This window comes from Acinonyx jubatus, chromosome E4, assembly GCF_027475565.1.
Source record: "Acinonyx jubatus isolate Ajub_Pintada_27869175 chromosome E4, VMU_Ajub_asm_v1.0, whole genome shotgun sequence".
Lineage (NCBI taxonomy): Eukaryota > Metazoa > Chordata > Mammalia > Carnivora > Felidae > Acinonyx > Acinonyx jubatus.
The window spans coordinates 12,152,236-12,172,344 of record NC_069395.1 but is presented as its reverse complement, the minus strand read 5'-3'; the positions used below and the strand labels follow the sequence as shown (position 1 = coordinate 12,172,344).

At 40.4% G+C, this 20,109-nt stretch overlaps 2 protein-coding genes across 3 annotated transcripts in view; both read right to left on the bottom strand.

Moving 5' to 3' along the window:
- SLC30A10 (solute carrier family 30 member 10) overlaps positions 1-14,506 on the bottom strand; it is a 62,753-nt gene extending 48,247 nt beyond the window's left edge. Inside the window, exons 1-2 of one of the 2 annotated variants that reach the window (XM_053209611.1) lie at positions 13,436-14,506; positions 8,336-8,537 (exon numbers count right to left, since the gene is read on the bottom strand). Coding sequence is in view for 1 of the 2 variants with exons in the window: in XM_015077393.3 (XP_014932879.1) it covers positions 7,718-8,165 (448 nt within the window). In the remaining variant the exon portion in view is untranslated. The other variant, XM_015077393.3, reaches the window with a different exon arrangement.
- A 2,364-nt stretch (positions 14,507-16,870) lies between these two features.
- EPRS1 (glutamyl-prolyl-tRNA synthetase 1) overlaps positions 16,871-20,109 on the bottom strand; it is a 70,930-nt gene continuing 67,691 nt past the window's right edge. Inside the window, exons 31-32 of the mRNA XM_027074989.2 lie at positions 17,332-17,396; positions 16,871-17,234 (exon numbers count right to left, since the gene is read on the bottom strand). Of these exons, the coding sequence (XP_026930790.2) occupies positions 17,084-17,234; positions 17,332-17,396 (216 nt within the window). The 3' untranslated portion in view covers positions 16,871-17,083. The remainder of the gene's footprint in view (positions 17,235-17,331; positions 17,397-20,109) is intronic.

Genomic DNA, 20,109 nt, shown 5'->3' with positions numbered 1-20,109 from the left:
AGAAGAATACCCAAAGAAAACATGGTTGGTATTGGGAGCACACAGCTTAAGAAAGTGGGCCACACAGACCTGTTCATCTAGTCCTTCAAGGAGAGTCATGAGTGAAGAGAACACATAGCAGCTGAGAGTAGGGGGAGACCTCCATTCCTCTTGTCTCATGTTTCCATGAGGGACACTCTCGGGTGGTCTCTGTCTGACCCCCTTCATTCCCTCTCCAACTTTCAGGTAAGAAGTCACTCCTGGAGTGGGAAGTTCTTCTCTCAGTGGTAGGTTTAGTTGGAAGAATGGAAGAAGCCTGGCCCAGCCCGTCCTGGGCTTTACCCTTCCAACTGTTTGCCTTCAGAGAATGTACATTCTCTGTGTGTAGGGGCCCACCTCTGCTCCCCAAGTTGTTGAGCTCTGCTTGCAAGAGGAAGGGTATGTTTACTACTGAGATGAGTGCTAGGAAGTCTATTATGATACTGAAAGTACCTTCTCCCATCCAGCTTTTATCAAGAACTGGACTACTCTTTTTATTGCTATCTGACCATCTTTGATTCCTTCATCCTCACCTAGCTCAAGCCTCAAGGTGGAAGTTATTTATTGGCTCTATAATGTCCAATCTCCTCAATTGACTCTAGTCACCAGCTATAGAGCTGGATGTTGGTTCCATTCTTACTCTGTCCTACAAAATCTCAAGGCAGTTTCTTCAGGTAAAGAATCCTACAGAAAACAAGTGGACCCTCCAGACAGTACTTCCTTCTCTGCCTGACTTCTCTGCCGCTCCCCCATAAGAAACAAATCTCTCGTTCTCGTTGGTCTGAGTTAGGATCATCTTTTTCCTATTGTCTTTTGGGTTGATACATTTTTAGTGTTGTCACTGCAGATAAAGAGCAAGAGCATAGATAGGCTTCATCAAAAATTACTTCCGGGGCGCCTGGGTGGCTCAGTCAGCTAGGTGTCCGACTTCGGCTCAGGTCATGATCCCACAGCTCGTGGGTTCAAGCCCCTCATCGGGCTCTGTGCTGACAGCTCAGAGCCTGGAGCCTGCTTCGGATCCTGTGTCTCCCTCTCTCTCTTTGCCCGTGCCCTGCTCATGCTCTCTCTCTCTCTCTCTCTCTCATCCTCTCTCTCTCTCTCTCTCAAAAATAAGTATTTTTAAAAATTAAAAAAAAATTACTTTCCTCAAAATTCTCTCAAGATACCTTCTCAAAGGTAAACAATAAATATCAGGATGTGGACTTTGGAAAACATTCTAAGAAAAAGGAGTCACTAGATTTATGGCCACTTATAAAAAATGATGGCACGTCATAGTCATCAGAGACAGTTACACATAATGTTTTCTAAAAACTGTGTTGACTACTGTCTCTGTCAAAAGCCTAAGACAAAGGAGAAAAATAACAAATATGTCCTTTACATCCTGTAAGCATCTGGCAAAAGAAAACCAAAAGAGTAAGTTTACTCTCACCCCACCTTCTTGGAAAATTAGGCCTATGAGCAAGGTGAATGGGTATGTCATTACTCACTAGTCAGAACTGTAGGGAAATGTTTAAAAGGCAAATCACCTTATGGCAGGATAAAGGTATGGAAATGCAAAGTCCTGGTTCCAGCATCAACTGTGAGCTAACATTAAAACATTTGGTGCCTCGGCTTCTTCATTTGCAACTTGGAAATATGAACTACACTTGCATTATTTTCATGAATGTGATAGTCTGATGTTAATACCATTACAAAGGTTTAAAATATATAATTTTTTGGAGCACCTGGGTGGCTCAGTCGGTTAAGCATCTGGCTTTGGCTCAGGTCACAAGTTTGTGAGTTCGAGTCCTGCCTTGGGCTCTGTGCTGACAGCTCAGAGCCTGGAGCCCATTTCAGATTCTGTGTCTCCTTCTCTCTCTGCCCCTCCCCAGCTCATGCTTGCCCCCCCCCCGCCTCAAAAATAAACCTATTAAAAATATATTTAAAAATAATATAATTTTTAACAGTTGAAAAATATAACCAATGCCCTTCTACAAAGTGTCATCTTAAACACTGAAAACGAAGAAAGTAACATTTACAAGAACCCTTTGAAAAATCATGCATCATGAAGGTATTACTTAACAAAAGAAAAGCAGATTGATTCTTTAAAATCAGTGTAATGATACATGAGATGAAGCTCAAAATGGTTAAGTATCTTCTCCATTATCAGACCCAGTACATGAGGGAAGAAGTGCTAGAACACGTGTTTTCCAGTGACTGGTCCATGTTCCCTTTGGTTCATCCTAGTAAGGATGCTACTAACTTGTCATCAGTAAGATACATGTTTTGTGTGGTTTTCCAGGAGTAGTGATGGGTCTGTATTGATCAAACGCATAACTAACAGCAAACAGTTATGAGTGTTGGTCCAGGATAAGGTGGGCTCTGTGTCATGGCTGTGAAGTAAGCAAGGGACTTGTCCCCAGGGGGGTGTTACTAATATTTCATTCATTCTTTGCCCTTCAATCCTTGGACAATCAGTACCATCCACTACCACCAAGCACTATGTCGACAAGTTCACACACACAATTTCATCCTTGCAACATCTTAAAAGATAGACACTACCCACTTTACAGACAGAGAAACTGAGGTTTAGAAAGTTTGAGTATCTTTCTAGAGGTCAGTCAGCTACTGGGATTCAATTTTTAGTGTATTAATTGGCACTTTTTGACATGTTATTTTGTGATTATTGCTGAGCAAATTTTCAGTGTTTTTGTTTGTTTGTTTGTTTTGTTTTTGTTTTGTTTGTTTGTTTGTTTGTTTTGGTGAAGCAGAGTAGGTCTTTAATTAAGGGCCTAGACTCAACCTTGTCATTTCTTTGTGTCCTACCATGAACTACCTGTATGACCATGGACCTGACTCAACCTCTGTTTTCTTGTCTGTAAAATGGAAATAGCAAATATTCTGTCACAATACATACAATTCTGCAAATCAATGCAATACGTTCTAATTATTTCATAAGACATGGAGCTCTCCAAATGTATGCCACACAGTGCCATGACTATTGTCTGTACATTTCCCGAGTGCCCGACAACCCATGGATGTCAATAAACACTTGGTTTTCATTAACATTTAACTCAGATATCAGAATAGTCTCTGCATGTTAGAAGAAAATGGCTGAGAACAAGGAACTGGTTTATCCTTCTTTTTTTTTCCCCCCCTTCAGTTGAATTTGACTTCACAAATGTGAAATAGCACCTATTTTTCAATCTTTTGTTAATCTTTCTTATTCACTCCCTAGAACTGACCCAGAACGCTGTAATTGGGCAAAAAGAGAGAGGAGGGGCTCACCAAGCTGTCATGAACACATGGAAAGAGATGTAAGGGAATATAAGGAGCATCTAGCATGGGAGAGACACTATAATCTACAATAGGGGTGTGTGTGTGTGTGTGTGTGTGTGTGTGTGTGTGTGTACACTTACCACTGAACCCTCACGTGGAAGTTAATTGTTCAAAATCCAACACAGTGCTTGGAAAACAACAGCGTCAGGCATGGACAAGTGGCAAAGTAACAGGTTCGGGAATTAAGCATGATTCTTAAAATGATGTAATAATATTGTAAACTCCCAATCATTCCTGTGAACTAGACAGAGAACTCAGGGAAGCTCTGCCCAGAAAACTTTCCCTTTCCAGTTTGAAAAGCTGTGTTCCATGGTGCAGTTTCTGACCTCTTATTCACTCCCCAGTATTTGCTACTGGGAGATAGGAAGCCGATTCCCCCTTGCCTCTCCTAAAACTCTCAGAGCCTTGCTTATTTTGCTGGTTTCTGGATCAAATTTGCTCTACAAGGAAAGGAAACCAGATTTGCTTTCAGGGTCTACAGGACTGTCCATGTGAAAGGCTCCCATCAGGCTATGGTATTGAGTCTTCACTAGTACTGAGTCTAAATTAGAAGCTTGTGAGAACAACCAATCAGCAGTGTGTTACAACCTTCCACAACAGTGTGTCTGGTTGATTACTGTGCTGTCACTGCCTCCAGCGATTTGGCTGGAGAAACATAATGCCAGAAAGGTGGCTAAAGGGACAGGGACAGGGAGGGTGGGAGGAGGAGGCTGGGGGGTGGGGGGAAGAGGAGAGAGACAGAGAGAGAGAGAATGAGCACAATTTGGACTCAAAACGAAAACAATTTAAATAAATTCAAAGGAAAGGCATTTTGTAAATAAAATAAAATAAAATAAAATAAAAGTGATAAGCAAATATTTCAGATATAAATTGTTCACCTATAAATTATATAAATGGCAAGGCTAATATATCCCAGACAGATCTACACAAAACTGTCTTTGGTTTAAAATAAGGCCAATGTATATAAAGGTATCTGTTCAATATAGGGCGAGTGCATAGTTACAGTAGTTATATTTTAAAGAAAACTCAATTTTTAAAAACAAAACAAAACATAAAAGACAATGTGAAAGTCAAGGAAAATCAAGGAAACAAGGAGCAGGAAAAACTGTAAGCACAGCAGATTTAGTCCTTAAGTCTAGAGAAAGAAAGCTGGTGTCACATATTTCTTGGGATCTGAATCTACGTGTTGTTTTAACCCCTTGCTCTTTCCCCAAACACACACGTAACCATCTACATTTCAGACTTTCCCCCTTGTTTGTTTTTTCTTCCATGCTTGGGATTTTTACTTCTTCCATTTTTGCCTTTTACTTTAGCCAAAAATACCTGCTCCCTATCACTTTTCATGTCAGGGATGGACTCATGCCCGAGAGGGACTGACCCAGGGTTTCCGGGGTCCTTCAGCTGAATCTTCTACATTCTTTTCTCCCAGGGTGTTTTGTTTTGTTTTGTTTTGTTTCGTTTTGTTTGTTTTATTTTATTGTTTAATTTCTGGCTCCATCTGTCTGATTTTCCAAACTTTCTTATTCCTTGAAACTCACGGATATTTTAAAGTCTTAACAGTTTAGACAGTCTATTCTATTAATATTTAGAGTTAGTGATCTTATGTTTTACTTTCCTATGACCTCAGACAGCACATGTAACTGATACAATTCCCACATCAGACGGATCCAGCAGAACCAGTTAAAGATCCACAGAACCAAAAGAGACTGAAGACTTGCTAAGTAAAAACCCTTTCTGGCCACAGATCCCACAGAAGCAGTGATAGATTATCCTGACTCTGATCACTAACCCAGGAGGGACCACAGCACTGCAAGCTAGAGTTCTAGGCATACAGAAATCCTTTATCCTAAATGGACGTCAAATCTTCTGAAGTCAAGAGTCATTGTTCTCTCATATTGTATACCTCCTGGTATCCATTAATATGTATGGATTAATCAATTTCTCCTTGAAATGGAAGACAATTAAAATGGGGTAATGTCAGTTTCTGAGATTCATCCAAATGTTTACTTTAAACTTATTTAGGTAATGGGAAAGGTACCAAAATGTATGTTTTACTAAAAGTGCTAAGTACATAACTCAATAAATGCAAAACAAAGTAGCTATCCTAAAATTACTTGGAGGGTTTACACATTCTAAAATTTCTACCAGAAGAATGCAATACCAAAAGCTATCAAAAGAAAGTGAACACAGATTTAAGAACACAGGTTCTTAAATCATTAGCTCTATGTGTATACCTATCACTGTACTTAATTATATAAAGTAGAATATTGTATAGCATCCAACCCTTCAAAAGAAGATAGATATTCTGGAATTTAGGCAATAGAAACTGATATGATCAGGGTGAAATATTTGTCTTAAGCCTCTTTTTGTTGTCTTAGCATGGACATAAACATTAGAAAGCAGCACTTCCCAAACAAGAGCTAATCTAAGACCTATATGACAATAATTCAATTTATAATAATAAAATTATACTTGTCTGTCAATTCTCACATTGGTCAGAGTCAAACCTTTTGCCTAAAATTTTTTTATTGTATGTATATTTTTGCCTAAAATATATCATATGTCTGAAACACAATGGTAAGTTTAGTGATGATGACACTTCCAAAGCTGAAACTAACCATTTGTTTGAAATCCACTTCCTTGCCTTAAAATTATACTTAGCAATAAGAAATATGTTATTCTTACATCAGATATGTGGATTTTATAATCTGGAGTCTCAAGTAATAATTTCTACATGATGACTGATGTAAACAAGGCTTAGGGTCTCAAATTAACTAATTGTCTTTTTAAAAGGATAAGGCTTTAACTGATTCATTAAATTGAATAAAGATATAGGTTCTATTTTCTTCTTTGTTCCCTTTTATCCTTAATACATACTATAGGTGCTCTCATAACATATATTCTACTAATCGGGAAATTTAGACAGAGATAGCATAAAAGACTGGACCTAGCGGCCATAATTTACACTGGGAGCAAAGGCAGAAGGAATAAAATGAAAAATGCAAACCCAGAGAAAACTGATCAGCATCAAATAAGGAAAATCTTAAAATTTCTTCAAATTCAGATGAGCAATTAGAATTCAATAATACTGGATTATTACATAATTCAAAGGCTTGCATTGTGATTTTTTCTAAGTTTATTTATCTTGAGTGAGAGAGAGTGGGAGAAGGGCAGAGAGAGAGAGAGAGAGAGAGAGAGAGAGAGAGAGAGAGAGAGATTCCCAAGCAGGTTCCACACTGTCTGCACGGAGCCCAACACAGGGCTAGATCTCACAAACCATGAGATCATGACCTGAGCCAAAACTGAGAGTTTAACCGACTGAGCCGCCCAGGCGCCCCATGCATTGTGATTTTTTAAAAAAACAAGTTACTCTTTACCAACTGTCCTGTCTGTTAAGTGCTAAACACTCAGGATCTCACTTGGTGCTTCCTACTTTCATATTACCTGTGGGCAGACAGGCTAGCTGAGCTAACTCGAATGCTGCCCTGGGGTAAAGCCATGATTTGAACCTGGTCTGTTCATGCTATGGGACTCTTTTAAAAAGCACTGGAAATTTCTCTCTTCTGCAAGAAGCTCTTTATATATATGTTTAATTCCTACTGTAGGAATAAAGAAACATTTTCATCGAATGATTTATCATTTGGATTCATTGCTTTAGAGTCAACTGCTCTCTCCCAAGATTTAACTCCATTTTTTGACAGATGGCCCAATGAGTGGTACCCACTCTTAAGCCCTTCCAAAAGTTTCATGTGTAAATAGTTTTTCTTTTTGTCAAATAGAATGGATGCATACAATAAGTACAAATATTTTCATCTTAAAAAGAACTAAGTTCACTAGATCATCTCCTTTATTTTTTCTCTCCCCATTTTCTGTAAATTCTTCCAGTATATAGTCCTATGAATTTGTCAGCCAAGACACTTGTTTGACCCTTTGCTTGATATCAGCTGGTTAGAGGGCCCAGTATTTTCTTAAACATATTTTATGGGGACTCTAAAATATTATTTTTAAATTCAAACACAGCCGTGTCGCATCTGGCCACTAATTAAAGGAGACTGTTTTCAATGCCACATCCGCTTTCTTTCAAATTGCTCCCTTCATGGCCCTGCTCAGTACCTTTACTCCCTGTCTACCTCTCTGAACACTTTTCATTCCTGGTGACTAAAAATTAAAGCCCCCAAGATGAAAGCAGCTTGTGGCCACCCAGCTCACCAGGAAATTTGGCCTGGAAGCAACTCCTTTGAGAAAGATCTTTTGTGAATTCATGGACATGAGGCCGACCAAACGAGCTGGGCCTGTCTCAAAAGCACCGTCAGAGGGCCCCGCAGAGAGCACCAGCCACGAGGCTGACCACATCTGCTATAACATCTAAGGAGCTATTTACCTGTTTCAGTGTCTCCCTGGGGCCTGTGTGCCGTACAGTAACAGCAGTCCAAGGTGACATAGTTAAGGACACTGAAGAAGAGGCCAATAACTCCAGCACTGAGAACCAGCAGTGGCTCCTCTGTCTTCTGGGGATCGATATACCTCTTGACAGCTTCCACCAGGATGCTGAACATCAGAGCCACGGCAAAAATGGAGTTGCCAAACGCTCCCACCACATCTGCCCGGAGAAAGCCGAAAGTGCTCTTCCTGTGCCGTTTTATCCTGCTGGCCCTCACGCCAAGCCAGGCGATGATCATGGAAACAAAGTGGGAGAGGACGGCGAAGGCATCGGAGGCCAGGGAGAGGGAGTTGCCTATGTGGGCGATCACCAGCTCCATCACGAACAGGAGGACGCTCACCGCGCACAGGAGGACTAACCGGAAGCTTCTTCCCGAGTATCGCCCCATGGCGCCTCGCTCTCGGGCAGCTCCTCACCCCTCTCTTGGGAAGGGTAACTCTCCCCTTCAGCCTTGCAGCACTTGTCATATTTGGAAATCACCTTTTATAGGCTGCTATAAAGCCATAAAACAGTTTAAAGGGCAATTAAGCAAGAAATGTCACGTGAGCTGGGACTTACGGAAAGTGAAGGCACGGGCTTCCGATGCAGACTTGAGGGGCTTCTTTCATTCATTGTGTGTTTATGCACAAAAGCCAGGAGCCTCCGGATCTTTGAATTGGGCAGAAGTTCATCTGTGGCTTTGGCCTTTCCAGCCTCGGTGTGTGCAATAGCTACTGTGGTGGGTCAAGCCGTTTGTCATAAACAATCGGGTCTTGTCTGCCTGGTGGGTCAAAAATATGAATTCTGTTAACCACATGGAACAGGGAACATTCTAGGGGTCTCTAATCCACAGATCAGAGCTACAAGAAGTCAAAGCCAAAGAGGCTAGGGTGATTTTTCTACTGTCGTGTCCACTAATCTGGAATAACAAGCACCCTACTTCCAAGCATTCTCCACAAATAAGACAAGAAAAACATTCCTCATGTTCAGAAAAGATAAAACACCGTTAAGCCGAAGGAGCTAAAGCCATGATCCCAGTTAGCTTCAGGAAGAAAGCTAAATTAGAATAACTCAATTTAGCTGATGCAAGCAAATTTTTTTGTTTTTAATCTTATCAATGTGTCACTTGTAAATCATAACGATTTTCCAGGTCCCGAATATCTAAAACAGTAGCGGCCTCTATTGTTTTGAGTAGACTCCCTACAGTCAATCCTATAGAGGAACGCAGATTAAAATTACTATACCCAATCTTTTCTGAATTAAAAAAGTCTGACTGCGATGGTTAATTTTATGTGTCCGTTTGACTGGGCCACCAGGTGCTCAGACATTTGGTCAAACATCATTCTGGCATGAGATTGGTATTCCAATTGGTAGACTGAGTGCCACAGATTGCCCTTCTCTGATGTAGAAGAGCCTCATGCATTCAGTGGAAGGAATCAATAGAACTTCCCCCCTACAAGTAAGAGAGAATTGGTCCCGTGACTGTCTTCAAGTGGAAACACTTGGCTTTCTCCTGCCTTCAGGCTTAAACCCCTACATCAGCTCATCCTCAGTCTCGAGCCTGTGGTCTTTCACTGGACCTGCTCCAGTGAGTCCCCTGGTCCTCGGGCTTGCCGACTCACCTTGCAGATCTTGGGACTTCTCAGCCTCCGCCATCGCATGTGCCAATTCTTTTAATGCATCTTTCTATTTATATACACACCATATTGGTTTTTTTTCATCTGGAAAACACTGACAACTTAGATGCAGCCCTAGTAATTTCCTCAGCATCTCAGAAATAATCTCCTGGTCAGCTGATACTCTAACATTGGGACTTTGAATGAGATTATGAAAATTACTGCACTAAGACTACCTCACTCGTCCATTCACGCAACAGATACTAAGTTCCTACATGTCACACATGGTTCTAGACTCTGGGGAGACAGCAGTGAATAAAACAGAGGAAAGCCTCTGCCCTCATGAAGCTTACATTCTAGTGGGGGAGGGAGATTAATTAACAAATTAATCATAAAATCTACTGAATGTCAGATGGTAATAAGAATAATGGAGACAAATGAAGCAGAGAAGAGGGATACAGTGTTGATATAGGGGTGGGGGTGTTATTTTAAATAAAGTCAGGTAAAAATTGACTGAGATGTTCTTGAGTAAGATCTGAATGGGGGACGTGGGTGGGCTGTAAAAAAAAAAAAAAAAAGAAATAAAGGAAGGAAGAGACTGAGCCATGAAGATGCCTGAAAGCAGTTCTTTCTTAGGCAGAGGAAGCAGAGAGCATGGGAAGTTCAAGGAGCAGGGAAGGAGCTCAGTGTAGTTGGAGAGGAGTGACTGAGGGAGACAAACAGGATGTGCGGTCTGAGAAGCAATGGTGGGGGGGGCGGGGGAGGATCATGTAGTATCCTGAGATGGGAGAGCTGAACAATGACAAGACTGAATTCACGTTTTAAAAGAATCTTTGGATCCTGGGTTGAGATGACATGAAAGCCGAGGAACCTGTTAGGAGACTGTGGCAATAATCTAAACAAAAGGCCGGTGACTTGGACCACGTGGGAAGTGGGAAGACCCAGGCAGAACCGGCCACGTAATCCATGGGCTTGGGTACCAAATGAAAGCGCAAGGCCCTTTGTTGAAAAATTACTAGGAAATTTTAAACGGTGTGGTCACTATGAGAAATAGTATGCCAGTTCCTCAAAAAATGAAAAATGGAATTGCTGTTTGATCCAGTAAGTCTACTTCCTGGTTATAAAACCGAAGGAATTGAAAGCAGGGTCTGTGCATCATAACAGCACTACTCCCAGCAGCCAAGAGACGGAAGCAGGCTACGTGTCCATTCACAGATGAAAGGATAAAATGTGGTGGGAGTGTGTGTGTGCACATATGTATACATACAATGGAATATTATTCCACCTTAAAAATGAAGGGAATTCTAACACGTTACTATATAGATGGGCCTTGCGGACACCAAGCTACATGAAATAAGTCAGGCACAAAAAGACAAATATTGAAGGATTCCATTTTTATGAGCTATCGAAGGCAGTCAAATTCATAGAAACAAAAAGTTAGAATGGTGGTTGCAGGGGCTGGGGGGAGGGGGACATGAGGGAATTGTTTAATGAATATAGCTTCAATTCTGTGAGATGGAAAAGTTATGCTAATTGGCTACCCCAAAATGCAAATATACTTAACACTGAAGCATACACTTAAAAATGGTTAGGATGGGGGCGCCTGGGTGGTTCAAGTCTATTAAGGATCCGACTCTCGATTTCGGCTCAGGTCTCGATCTCAGGGTCGTTGGAGCCAATAGCATTTGCTGGGCAATTGGATGAGAGGTATGAAAGAGACAGTCAAGGTGACATTAGGGCTGTGGCCTGATGTTGCAAGTGAGATGGAAGTAGGACAAAGGTGACAGCTATAGGATTGGGGGTGTAGGGGAGCAAGGAGCAGAAATGACATTGTTTGGAGTATCTATTAGACAGCCGGGCTGAAATGCTACATAGGGTGTCAAGTAAGAAAGTTTGGAGTTCGGGGGAGATGAATAGGCTAGGAATATATGAACTTGAATGCTGACAATATACTGCAGGAGGTCACCAGGGAAATGAGAGAAAATTGCAAAGAGAAGGCAATACGAAGAGATGAGAGAGAAGGACCAGAGAGGTGGAAGGGAAAATGGGAGGGTATAGTATTCTCAAGGCCAAGGAAGAATGTGTTTCAAAGAAGAGGAGGCATCAGCCGGGCCAAATGCTGAGAGTAAACAGGAGGCGGACTGGAAGTGATGGCTCGTATTTCACATTACGGACGCCACTGTGGCCTGAACAAGAGGGCAAATGAAGTGGGTTCAGAACAGACAAGGGAAACAGGAGCTGGCAAGTACAGACAGCTTTATTTTCAGGCTAAAGGGATAGGGAATCGACAAGTTGGGGAAGATGACAGCATGTACCCACACAAGAGGGTAGATGCAGTGGTGGGAGGTCCTGGTGGGTCCATTTTCTTTTTTATTAAAAAAATTTTTTTAACATTTATTTTTGAGACAGAGCATGAGTGGGGGAGGAACAGAGAGAGAGGGAGACACAGAATCCAAAGGAGGCTCTAGGCTCTGAGCTGTCAGCACATAGCCCAATGCGGGGCTCGAAACCACAAACTGTGAGATCATGACCTGAGCCAAAGTCTAACACTTATCCAACTGAGTCCCCCAGGCGCCCCTGGTGGGTCTATTCTTATTGGCTCTATCTTCTTGATGAAATCGAAATCGAGACGACCAACTCAAAGTCAGAAAGGGGAAATCTGGAAAAATTGAGGGGAAAAATGTAGGAAATAATTGTCCAGGAGAGTGACAGAATGAATAAATGAGGGAAATACAGTATAATGACATTTTTATCACATAATTCTGTTGTTAGCACCATCACCAGCCTGTATATCCCCCAAGCTCCTCGCTCATTCAACACATTCTTCCCAGTCACAAAGTTTGCTTTTGGGAACATAACTAAAATATATTGTGAGATATCCCCATTACATGAGACTCCTTTAAAACAGTTTTATATCATTTCAGCACTACGGATGTTTCAAACTCTTGAATCCTCCAGTAAAGTGAAACGGAGGCACCGTTTTCACATCGCCTGCTGAGCCAGGGGAATGTGTTTGTCTCTGTGATTTCAAGCCTGAGGTGTGGCAGGATCGGGTGGACCTCATTCTTCAGCTATTATCATCTTGAGTACAGGGGTTGTTGTCAGCACGCTGCTGTGGGCAGGGATGATCCTGCCATGTCTCCATGAGGGTCACCGAGGCAATGCCCCCCTCTTCACAGTGCTCAGCCCCAGTTCCCTGCTCCACCTCCCTGTCCACTCGATTGCCTGCTTTTGCAGCTGAACTAGATAACTTCAAGGAGATAGAGCCAAGAAGAGGAAAACTCATGTTTGGCTCTACTCGCTGCTGTCTGCTTAGGCACTTTGCACAAAGCAGGCGCTCAAATTTATTAAATAAATGGCTGGAGTTTTCTAGACACGGCAAAAGTGACAAGCAAAAGGCCGAAGATTTGGTAGCGGTAGCTGCCTCCCCAAACTTCTGATGCTCCTGACACCCCCTGAAAACCACAGCTTTATGACAGATGACTAATATTTATAACTACAATCAGATACCAAATAGGGGGACAGGCACAGACCCTCCAGTCAAAATGCCTTCTCTCTGCTTGTTGCTGATCTCAAGCCTCAAAGCCTCCCAAGCAGGAAGCCAGAGAAGTTGCTGTTACTAATATTCATGAAGGTGTCAAATGATTTACTGGCATTAGGAACTATTTTGAACAGCCATGGATGAACCTAGAAATTGCTATCCTATAATATACACTAGCAGGTCCTAGTGAGCACAGCCAGCAATAATATACCTTGACCTATTTGTTTTCTTCTTGTTGGAACAAACACAAGGCACACGATCACTTTTGTGACTGTTGGTCATGTATCTAATTAATGGCTGTCATCTGCAAGTAAAATACTGATCATTTCTTAAAGGATATCACTTGGATTCAGGTTTAGCACCCTCTTGAAAAGCACCACCACTCTTCAGATGTTTGAAAAAGTTTTGGTATTTTAGTTGAACCTCAGTTTGAGAAAGAAAGCAATTTATCACAAGCAGATTTTGGAGGAAGTATTCCTTCCTCAACATAATTATTTAGAGGTTCCTTTAAATAGTGAATACCTTTAAAGCAGCAAACTTCAAGCTTTTCTGTGATTAGTTCTACTCATCTGAAGCTTCAAAAAATAGCCTGGGGTTTGTCTTTGCTCCGATGATTGCCACTTCCTCCAAAATGGCCTTGGGCTATGGGACAAAATGTGGTTATTAGTTTCTGATCTACTTTTCAGGCTTCTGTCATGGATCCACTAAAAAAACCTTGTGTTTTAAAGCATTTATGTTTGCAGGACAAAAAAAATCAGAGGCTAATTATTGTTAATTAAAGCTACAAATTAGGAGCAACTTCCAGTTGACTCTGTAAGGTCATTAACTAACATTAGCTATTATTTTTTAGTGTGTGTTAGGCATTGTTCTAAGTACTTTATAAGGTAGAGTAACTCTGGTGAAGCTTTTAGACGTCTCTCCATTTTATAAATGAATAGGTGGTTTACACAGCTACTAAAGGTAGAAAAACAAGATAAAGCATTCTGTATTGCCATAGCTTAATAAGAAATTGATTCTGACAGAAATGGGCTTATGTATTTATCTCATTCATCTATATGAATACATACTCAAAACATCAGTCTTGAAGATATGCTATATTTAATCTGCTTTGATAATTTCCTACCAACTTAATAACAGTTTTGCTGTGTTCTCACACATAGCATATACCAAAACCATGAGGTTTTGCAAATGCTGTTCCCTCTGCCTGGAATGTCCTTCCTTTTCTATGTATTAAAATTCTACTTATCCTTGGCACAAGAACAGACACTCAGATCAATGGAACAGAATAGAGAACCCAGAAATGGAGTCACAAACGTATGGCCAACTAATCTTTGACAAAGCAGGAAAGAATATCCAATAAAACAAAGACAGTCACTTCAGCAAGTGGTGCCGGGAAAACTGGAGAGTGACATGCAGAAAAATGAAACCGGATCACTTTCTTACATCATACACAAAAATGAACTCAAAATGGATTTAAGACCTGAATGTAAGTAAGACAGGAAGCCATCAAGATACTCGAGGAGAAAGCAGGCAAAAACCTCTTTGATCTTGGCCGCAGCAACTTCTAACTCAACACGTCTCCGGAGGCAAAAGAAACAAAAGCAAAAATGAACTATGGGGACCTCATCAAAATAAAAAGCTTCTTCTGCACAGCGAAGGAAACAATCAACAAACTAAAAGGCAACCAACAGAATGGGAGATGTTTGCAAATGACATATTAAAAATAGAACCTACGACCCAGCAATTGCACTACTAGGTACTTATCCAAGGGATACAGGTGTGCTGTTTCGAAGGGGCACAAGCACCCCAATGTTTATAGCAGCACTATCAACAATAGCCAAAGCATGGAAAGAGCCCAAATGTCCATCGATGGATGAATGGATAAAGATGTGGTATATATATATAATGGAGTATTGCTTGGCAATCAAAAAGAATGAAAGCTTGCCATTTGCAACTACATGGATGGAACTAGAGGGTATTATGTTAAGCGAAATTAGAGAAAGACAAGTATCATAGGACTTCACTCATATGAGGATTTCAAGATACAAAACAGATGGACGTAAGGGAAGGGAAGCAAAAATAATACAAAAACAGGGAGGGGGACAAAAACGTAAGACTCTTAAATGGAGAACAAACAGAGGGTTAATGGAGGGGTTGAGGGAGGGGGGATGGGCTAAATGGGTAAGGGGCACTAAGGCATCTACTCCTGAAATCATTGTTGCACTATATGCTAACTTGGATGTGAATTTAAAAAATAAAATTAGAATTAAAAAAAAAACATTATAAATGGTATGCCTACTAATCTTAGACATGTAAATATGCAATACTCAAATAGTAATTTACCTGGGTTTTAGAATTACCAATTGACTTTTACGGTCTTATTTTAATTTATATTTTCTTTTTTAGCAATGAGTATGTATGACTTTTCAATAAGCAAAATTATTTCTTTGAAAAAATAAAACAAGTTCACCCAGAAAAAAAATAATAAAAGTCTACTTATCCTTCAAAACATGATTCAAAATTCAAGTCCTTTTGAAGCTTATTCCTTTTATTGGTGTATTTATTACTACAAAGTGGGAAAGTGTTTTGGAATGGAGCCCCAGAGATATTTACCTAGTTGACTAGAAATGAGTAAAAGGCATTCCAGGCAAAGGGACAGAGACAGAGATGGGAAATGGCGCATTGTTCACAAGAAACCCCAAATGGTTAGGTTGCACAGGACTTTGCTGGATTGGTTGAAGAAGAGAGACTGGTCAGATAGGCTGAACCAGACTTGGCTATAGCATTAATATTTTATTCTGTTACTGATGGTGAGCCCTGAAAAGCCTTTTAAGGGGAAGAGAGACATCTTGGTACGTTGTACATTAAGGAAGAAAACACCTGTGGCAATGTGGGGCCCGCCTGAGACAAAACTCCGGAGGCCAGTGTACGTAACTGACGTCAGAGGTTAACAGACATGAGGCAGTAGAGGCATCTGCGAAAGGGGAGACCCAGGAGACACGAGTGGGAATGGCGGGATGTTGTGCTGGCCAAATGAACACAGCAGACGGTGTGTTGGAGAGGCTAAGATGACTCCGGTTCTGGTTTAGGTTACCAGGTACATTTTGGAAATGTGAAGCCCTTTAGCAGGAAATACTGTAGGAAGAGCAGGTCTGGGAGTGGACAGTGAAACGAGGGTTTTGGGACAAATAGCCTGAAAATATGATGGGAACATTCGAGAGGCCTGAGGATGCAGCTGGAATAAGGTCTAGAGCTCAGACCTAGGGAAAGAATGTTGGCTGGAGTCATCCTATTCGTGTTCTGTCAAACCATGGGATTAGAGGAGGTAGACTAGGCAGCACCAGAAAAGGGCCAGGTACAGTTTAGCCTAGGAATGCCTAGGGAAGAACTAAGAAAAAGAATCAGAGTGGGAGGGCAAGTCATAGGAGTAATTTTAGTAAAAAAAAGAAATGTTTTATAGCAGCAGAAACGCAGCAGAGTGATATGGGAAGACAAGAGACTGAGACGTTAGCTTGGGTCAGAAGTGGCATTAGGGGTCGCAGGGAAAATGGCGGTGGGGCGGAGGCAGGGCGGGCGCAGACAAGTGCAAAACAAGTAGCGGAAGTGAGGGGGTTATGCCTCCTTCAGAAACCATGGCCTGTTGGTGAAGACCCCACAGAAGCTAGCAGTAACGAGAGGGAGGAAGAAGCTCACGGGAAAGGTATGGGGTTTCTTTGTTTTTTGGTCCATTTGTGGTTTTGTTTTGTCTTCTAAACAGAAAGATTTAGGACAATTTTAGATTCAGGAGAAGGAGTGTAGGAAGAGAAGGACTTCAACATACAAGAAACGAGAGGACTGCTTGTTCGAGGTCTGAAACATGAGGGAGACTGGGTTCCCAATTTTCTTCATCTCTTTGTAAGGACGTCCTGTGGTACATAAATCATGTATTTCAGAAATAAATGAATACATAAAACAGTATTAATTCATGATATTTATTACTGGGGTTGTTTACAGAAAAGCCTTTTTCCCACTGTTAATTTAGGCCTAAGAAGAAGGGGTCTGTGTCTCATGTGACCTCCTATTAGAACTTTTATTTTAAAAAATCATAAAACTGTCTATATCTGGGAAGATATTAATATCAATTTTTTTAAAAAGTGCGGAGGGTTGGAGATAGGAGTTTTGCTTTATCCCTTAGTAACTACGACCAAACAAGGTATAGAACTTGGCAGGGTTCTTGCCACAGACGCATCTGGCTCCCGGCTGCAGCTCACGGAGCGGTGTGAAGGGGATGCAAAGACTTTTAGCTCCCATGGATGGAGCCCCAGGTTCAAGATCTTGATCTCTGAAATTAAAAACAAATTAAGAATTCCACTCATTTATGCTCTAAATTCCCATTCTTTTTCACTGCAATACTCACAAGTTCTGTTAACTACATTTACCTAGCAGTGGTCTTTTTGATCCAGTCTTCACAGTCAATTTCCCCACAGAATGGAATCTGAGCAATCTAATAGAAAAGAAAAAATATTCTGGGTTTAGAATTCCATTCCGTAAAAGGAATACCTGAGTTGAAGCAAAAAGGACACGTCTCCCATGGTACCTGTTTCAGGCCACGGTACCTTTCCAAACCTGCAAGAAACTCTGCTCAGAGGTGTAAGGGATGGGAAAATGTTTTTGTCCCTCTATCCAAAACCCATACACTGTAAAGCAACACGACAAAACATCTTTGCCATACACGTCAATGTCCAAATAAACTGGCTACAACACAGTGCCCGAAGAGAGGAAAGAAAGGATCGGTAGACCTGAGTCCTGCCTCTCACTGTACTGCTCTCATTTCAGATCCGGACACTACCTGCTCTGCCTAGGTGACCAGTTGCAAGTAGGACAGAGGAGAGATGATGAATAATAAACTGATTTTTAAACTGCCGTTAACGATAACAATGAACAATCAGGTAAACCTTGCTTTATGCCATAATGCGATAGGCAAGTGAATCACTTTTAAAGTCCAAGGGTACTCAAAGTCAAAAATAATTTGTATCAGAAAAAAATAACTTCTCAAATTTTCTTTTATAGATCATACAGAATAACGGGCAGAATCAAGAGAGCTGGGATTTTACCCTAATTTTGAAATTCATTGCATATTTGAAACTCTCTAGCTCTGAATCTTCTTTTGTAAAATGCGTGTTGGACTAGACAAGAATTAAGAGTTCTCTCAGCTGTAAACCCTAAACTTTTCATAGCATGTCTACTTCAAAGTGAGGTTTGTATGCAAGAACAATTATGTAACAATCCTACAGAAAGTTCCTGGAGATCAAGATTAGCAGTGGGGAGATCAAAGATGGGGACAATCCCCAGACATTAGTTTAAAAACAGTTAGAAAGTTATCCAGCTCCCTCATCAATTTTTTTTTAATGTTTATTTTTGAGACAGAGACAGAGACAGAGACAGAGAGAGAGAGAGAGAGAGAGGGAGTGTGTGTGTGTGTGTGTGTATGTGTGAGACCAGGGGAGGGGCAGAGAGAGAGTGGGGGACAGAGGATCTGAAGAGGGCTCTGCAATAACAGCAATGAGCCCAAGCTCAACGCAGGGCTTGAACTCACGAACCGCGAGATTATGACCTGAACCGAAGTCGGACGCTCAACCAACTGAGCCACCGAGGCGCACCCCCTCATCAATTTCTGATCAACTACTTTGAGCCACACATTCCATACTCAAATCATGACCCTCTTGCAAACCCCTTATAAGGCACTGGGAATTTAGTTAAACATACTTTAAAAGGTTTCTCTAAGAAGTAAAGTGAAGGTAACAGTAGGAAATTATAAAAAGAACAAGTAATTCATCAGGTGAACATTCTGCAGGATAAGAAATAGTTAGTTATCCATCTCTTATTCAACAAAATGTGTTAGCCTAATTCCCAAAATTGATCAACTGTTATTTTGATAATCTGCCTTAAGACAATAAGGAAGTGATAACTTGCTAGGAAAATCCCGGCAGGGTAGTGGGGGGTGGGAGGGAATGAGTGGGTGAAGAGAAGGTGTAAGGAATGGTATTAGTAAGAATTTTGAAACATTTTAATAAAAATTGTTTATGCGATGAAAGTGGAAGCAAAATAAACTTAGATATATAAGGGCTGAAATAACCCAAAGTTACCCCCCTGTATTGAAATTTGGTAAATCATTAGCATTTGTACAAACAGAAAGCATGAAAAGAATGTACATTCATAAAAGTATTGTTTAAAATTCATTACAAAAAACAGAATGGGAGGAAAACTTGGAACCACTGTCACTGTGCAATGATAAAAATATTAAGACTTAATTACAAAGAGGGTCTTTGGATTATAAATTTAAATTTGGTCTCTTAGAAAATTTTGCTTTTATTTTTAACCCACAACACAACTATATTTTCATTACTTTAACAAATTCTACAGTAAGTGGTCTTATTTTCTTTTTCCCTAAGAAAAAATTACTGAGGCTTGAGAAGGGATTTCTAAAATAATTTTTAAAATTTAAAAAATGCCATAGTATGGAAAAATTCAACTGAAGTTATTTAAACTCATAAATGATAATTTTGTAAAAATACATGTTTTAATTCTTTGTAGCTTCAAAGTAAAGTGTAGGTGATAAGACGTGAAATTTCTATTTATGCATATAATTCATTAATATGAAAGGAAAATATATTTTTTGAGCCTATTTATTCAACCACAGAAAAGTTTTTAACTTTTATTTTTTATTATTTCTATATGCTTTAAAAAGATACAATTTTCCACAATGTATAATATCTTGAATTCTGAAGCAGAAAATGTTAATGACGAGAAATATCAATACTGAAAAATCATAGTGATCAACAGATTAGTAACATACATCAAGACTAAAAAAATTATACATAAATAACATTTGTTTTTCATTTAATTATACTTTTGAAAAAATTTACTGAAGTTCTATAAATCAGATCTAATTTTTTTTTCATTTATACCAACAAAGAGTAGAAAATCAAACTTTCACCTACATGCAAGTTCCAAAGATCCCTTTCTCCTTCTCCCCACCTAGTAAATACAGTTTTATTTACAAGAGCCTCAAAGGTTGCTTGACGGTCAGTCAACACACAGAAGGTGACCAACATGAGGGGAGGTGGGGGATAGAACTGGCTACTGATACAAGAAACAAAATCTAATCTCTACGTGCTCTTTGGACATACAACTAACATCCCACTTTGTGCTTTAGA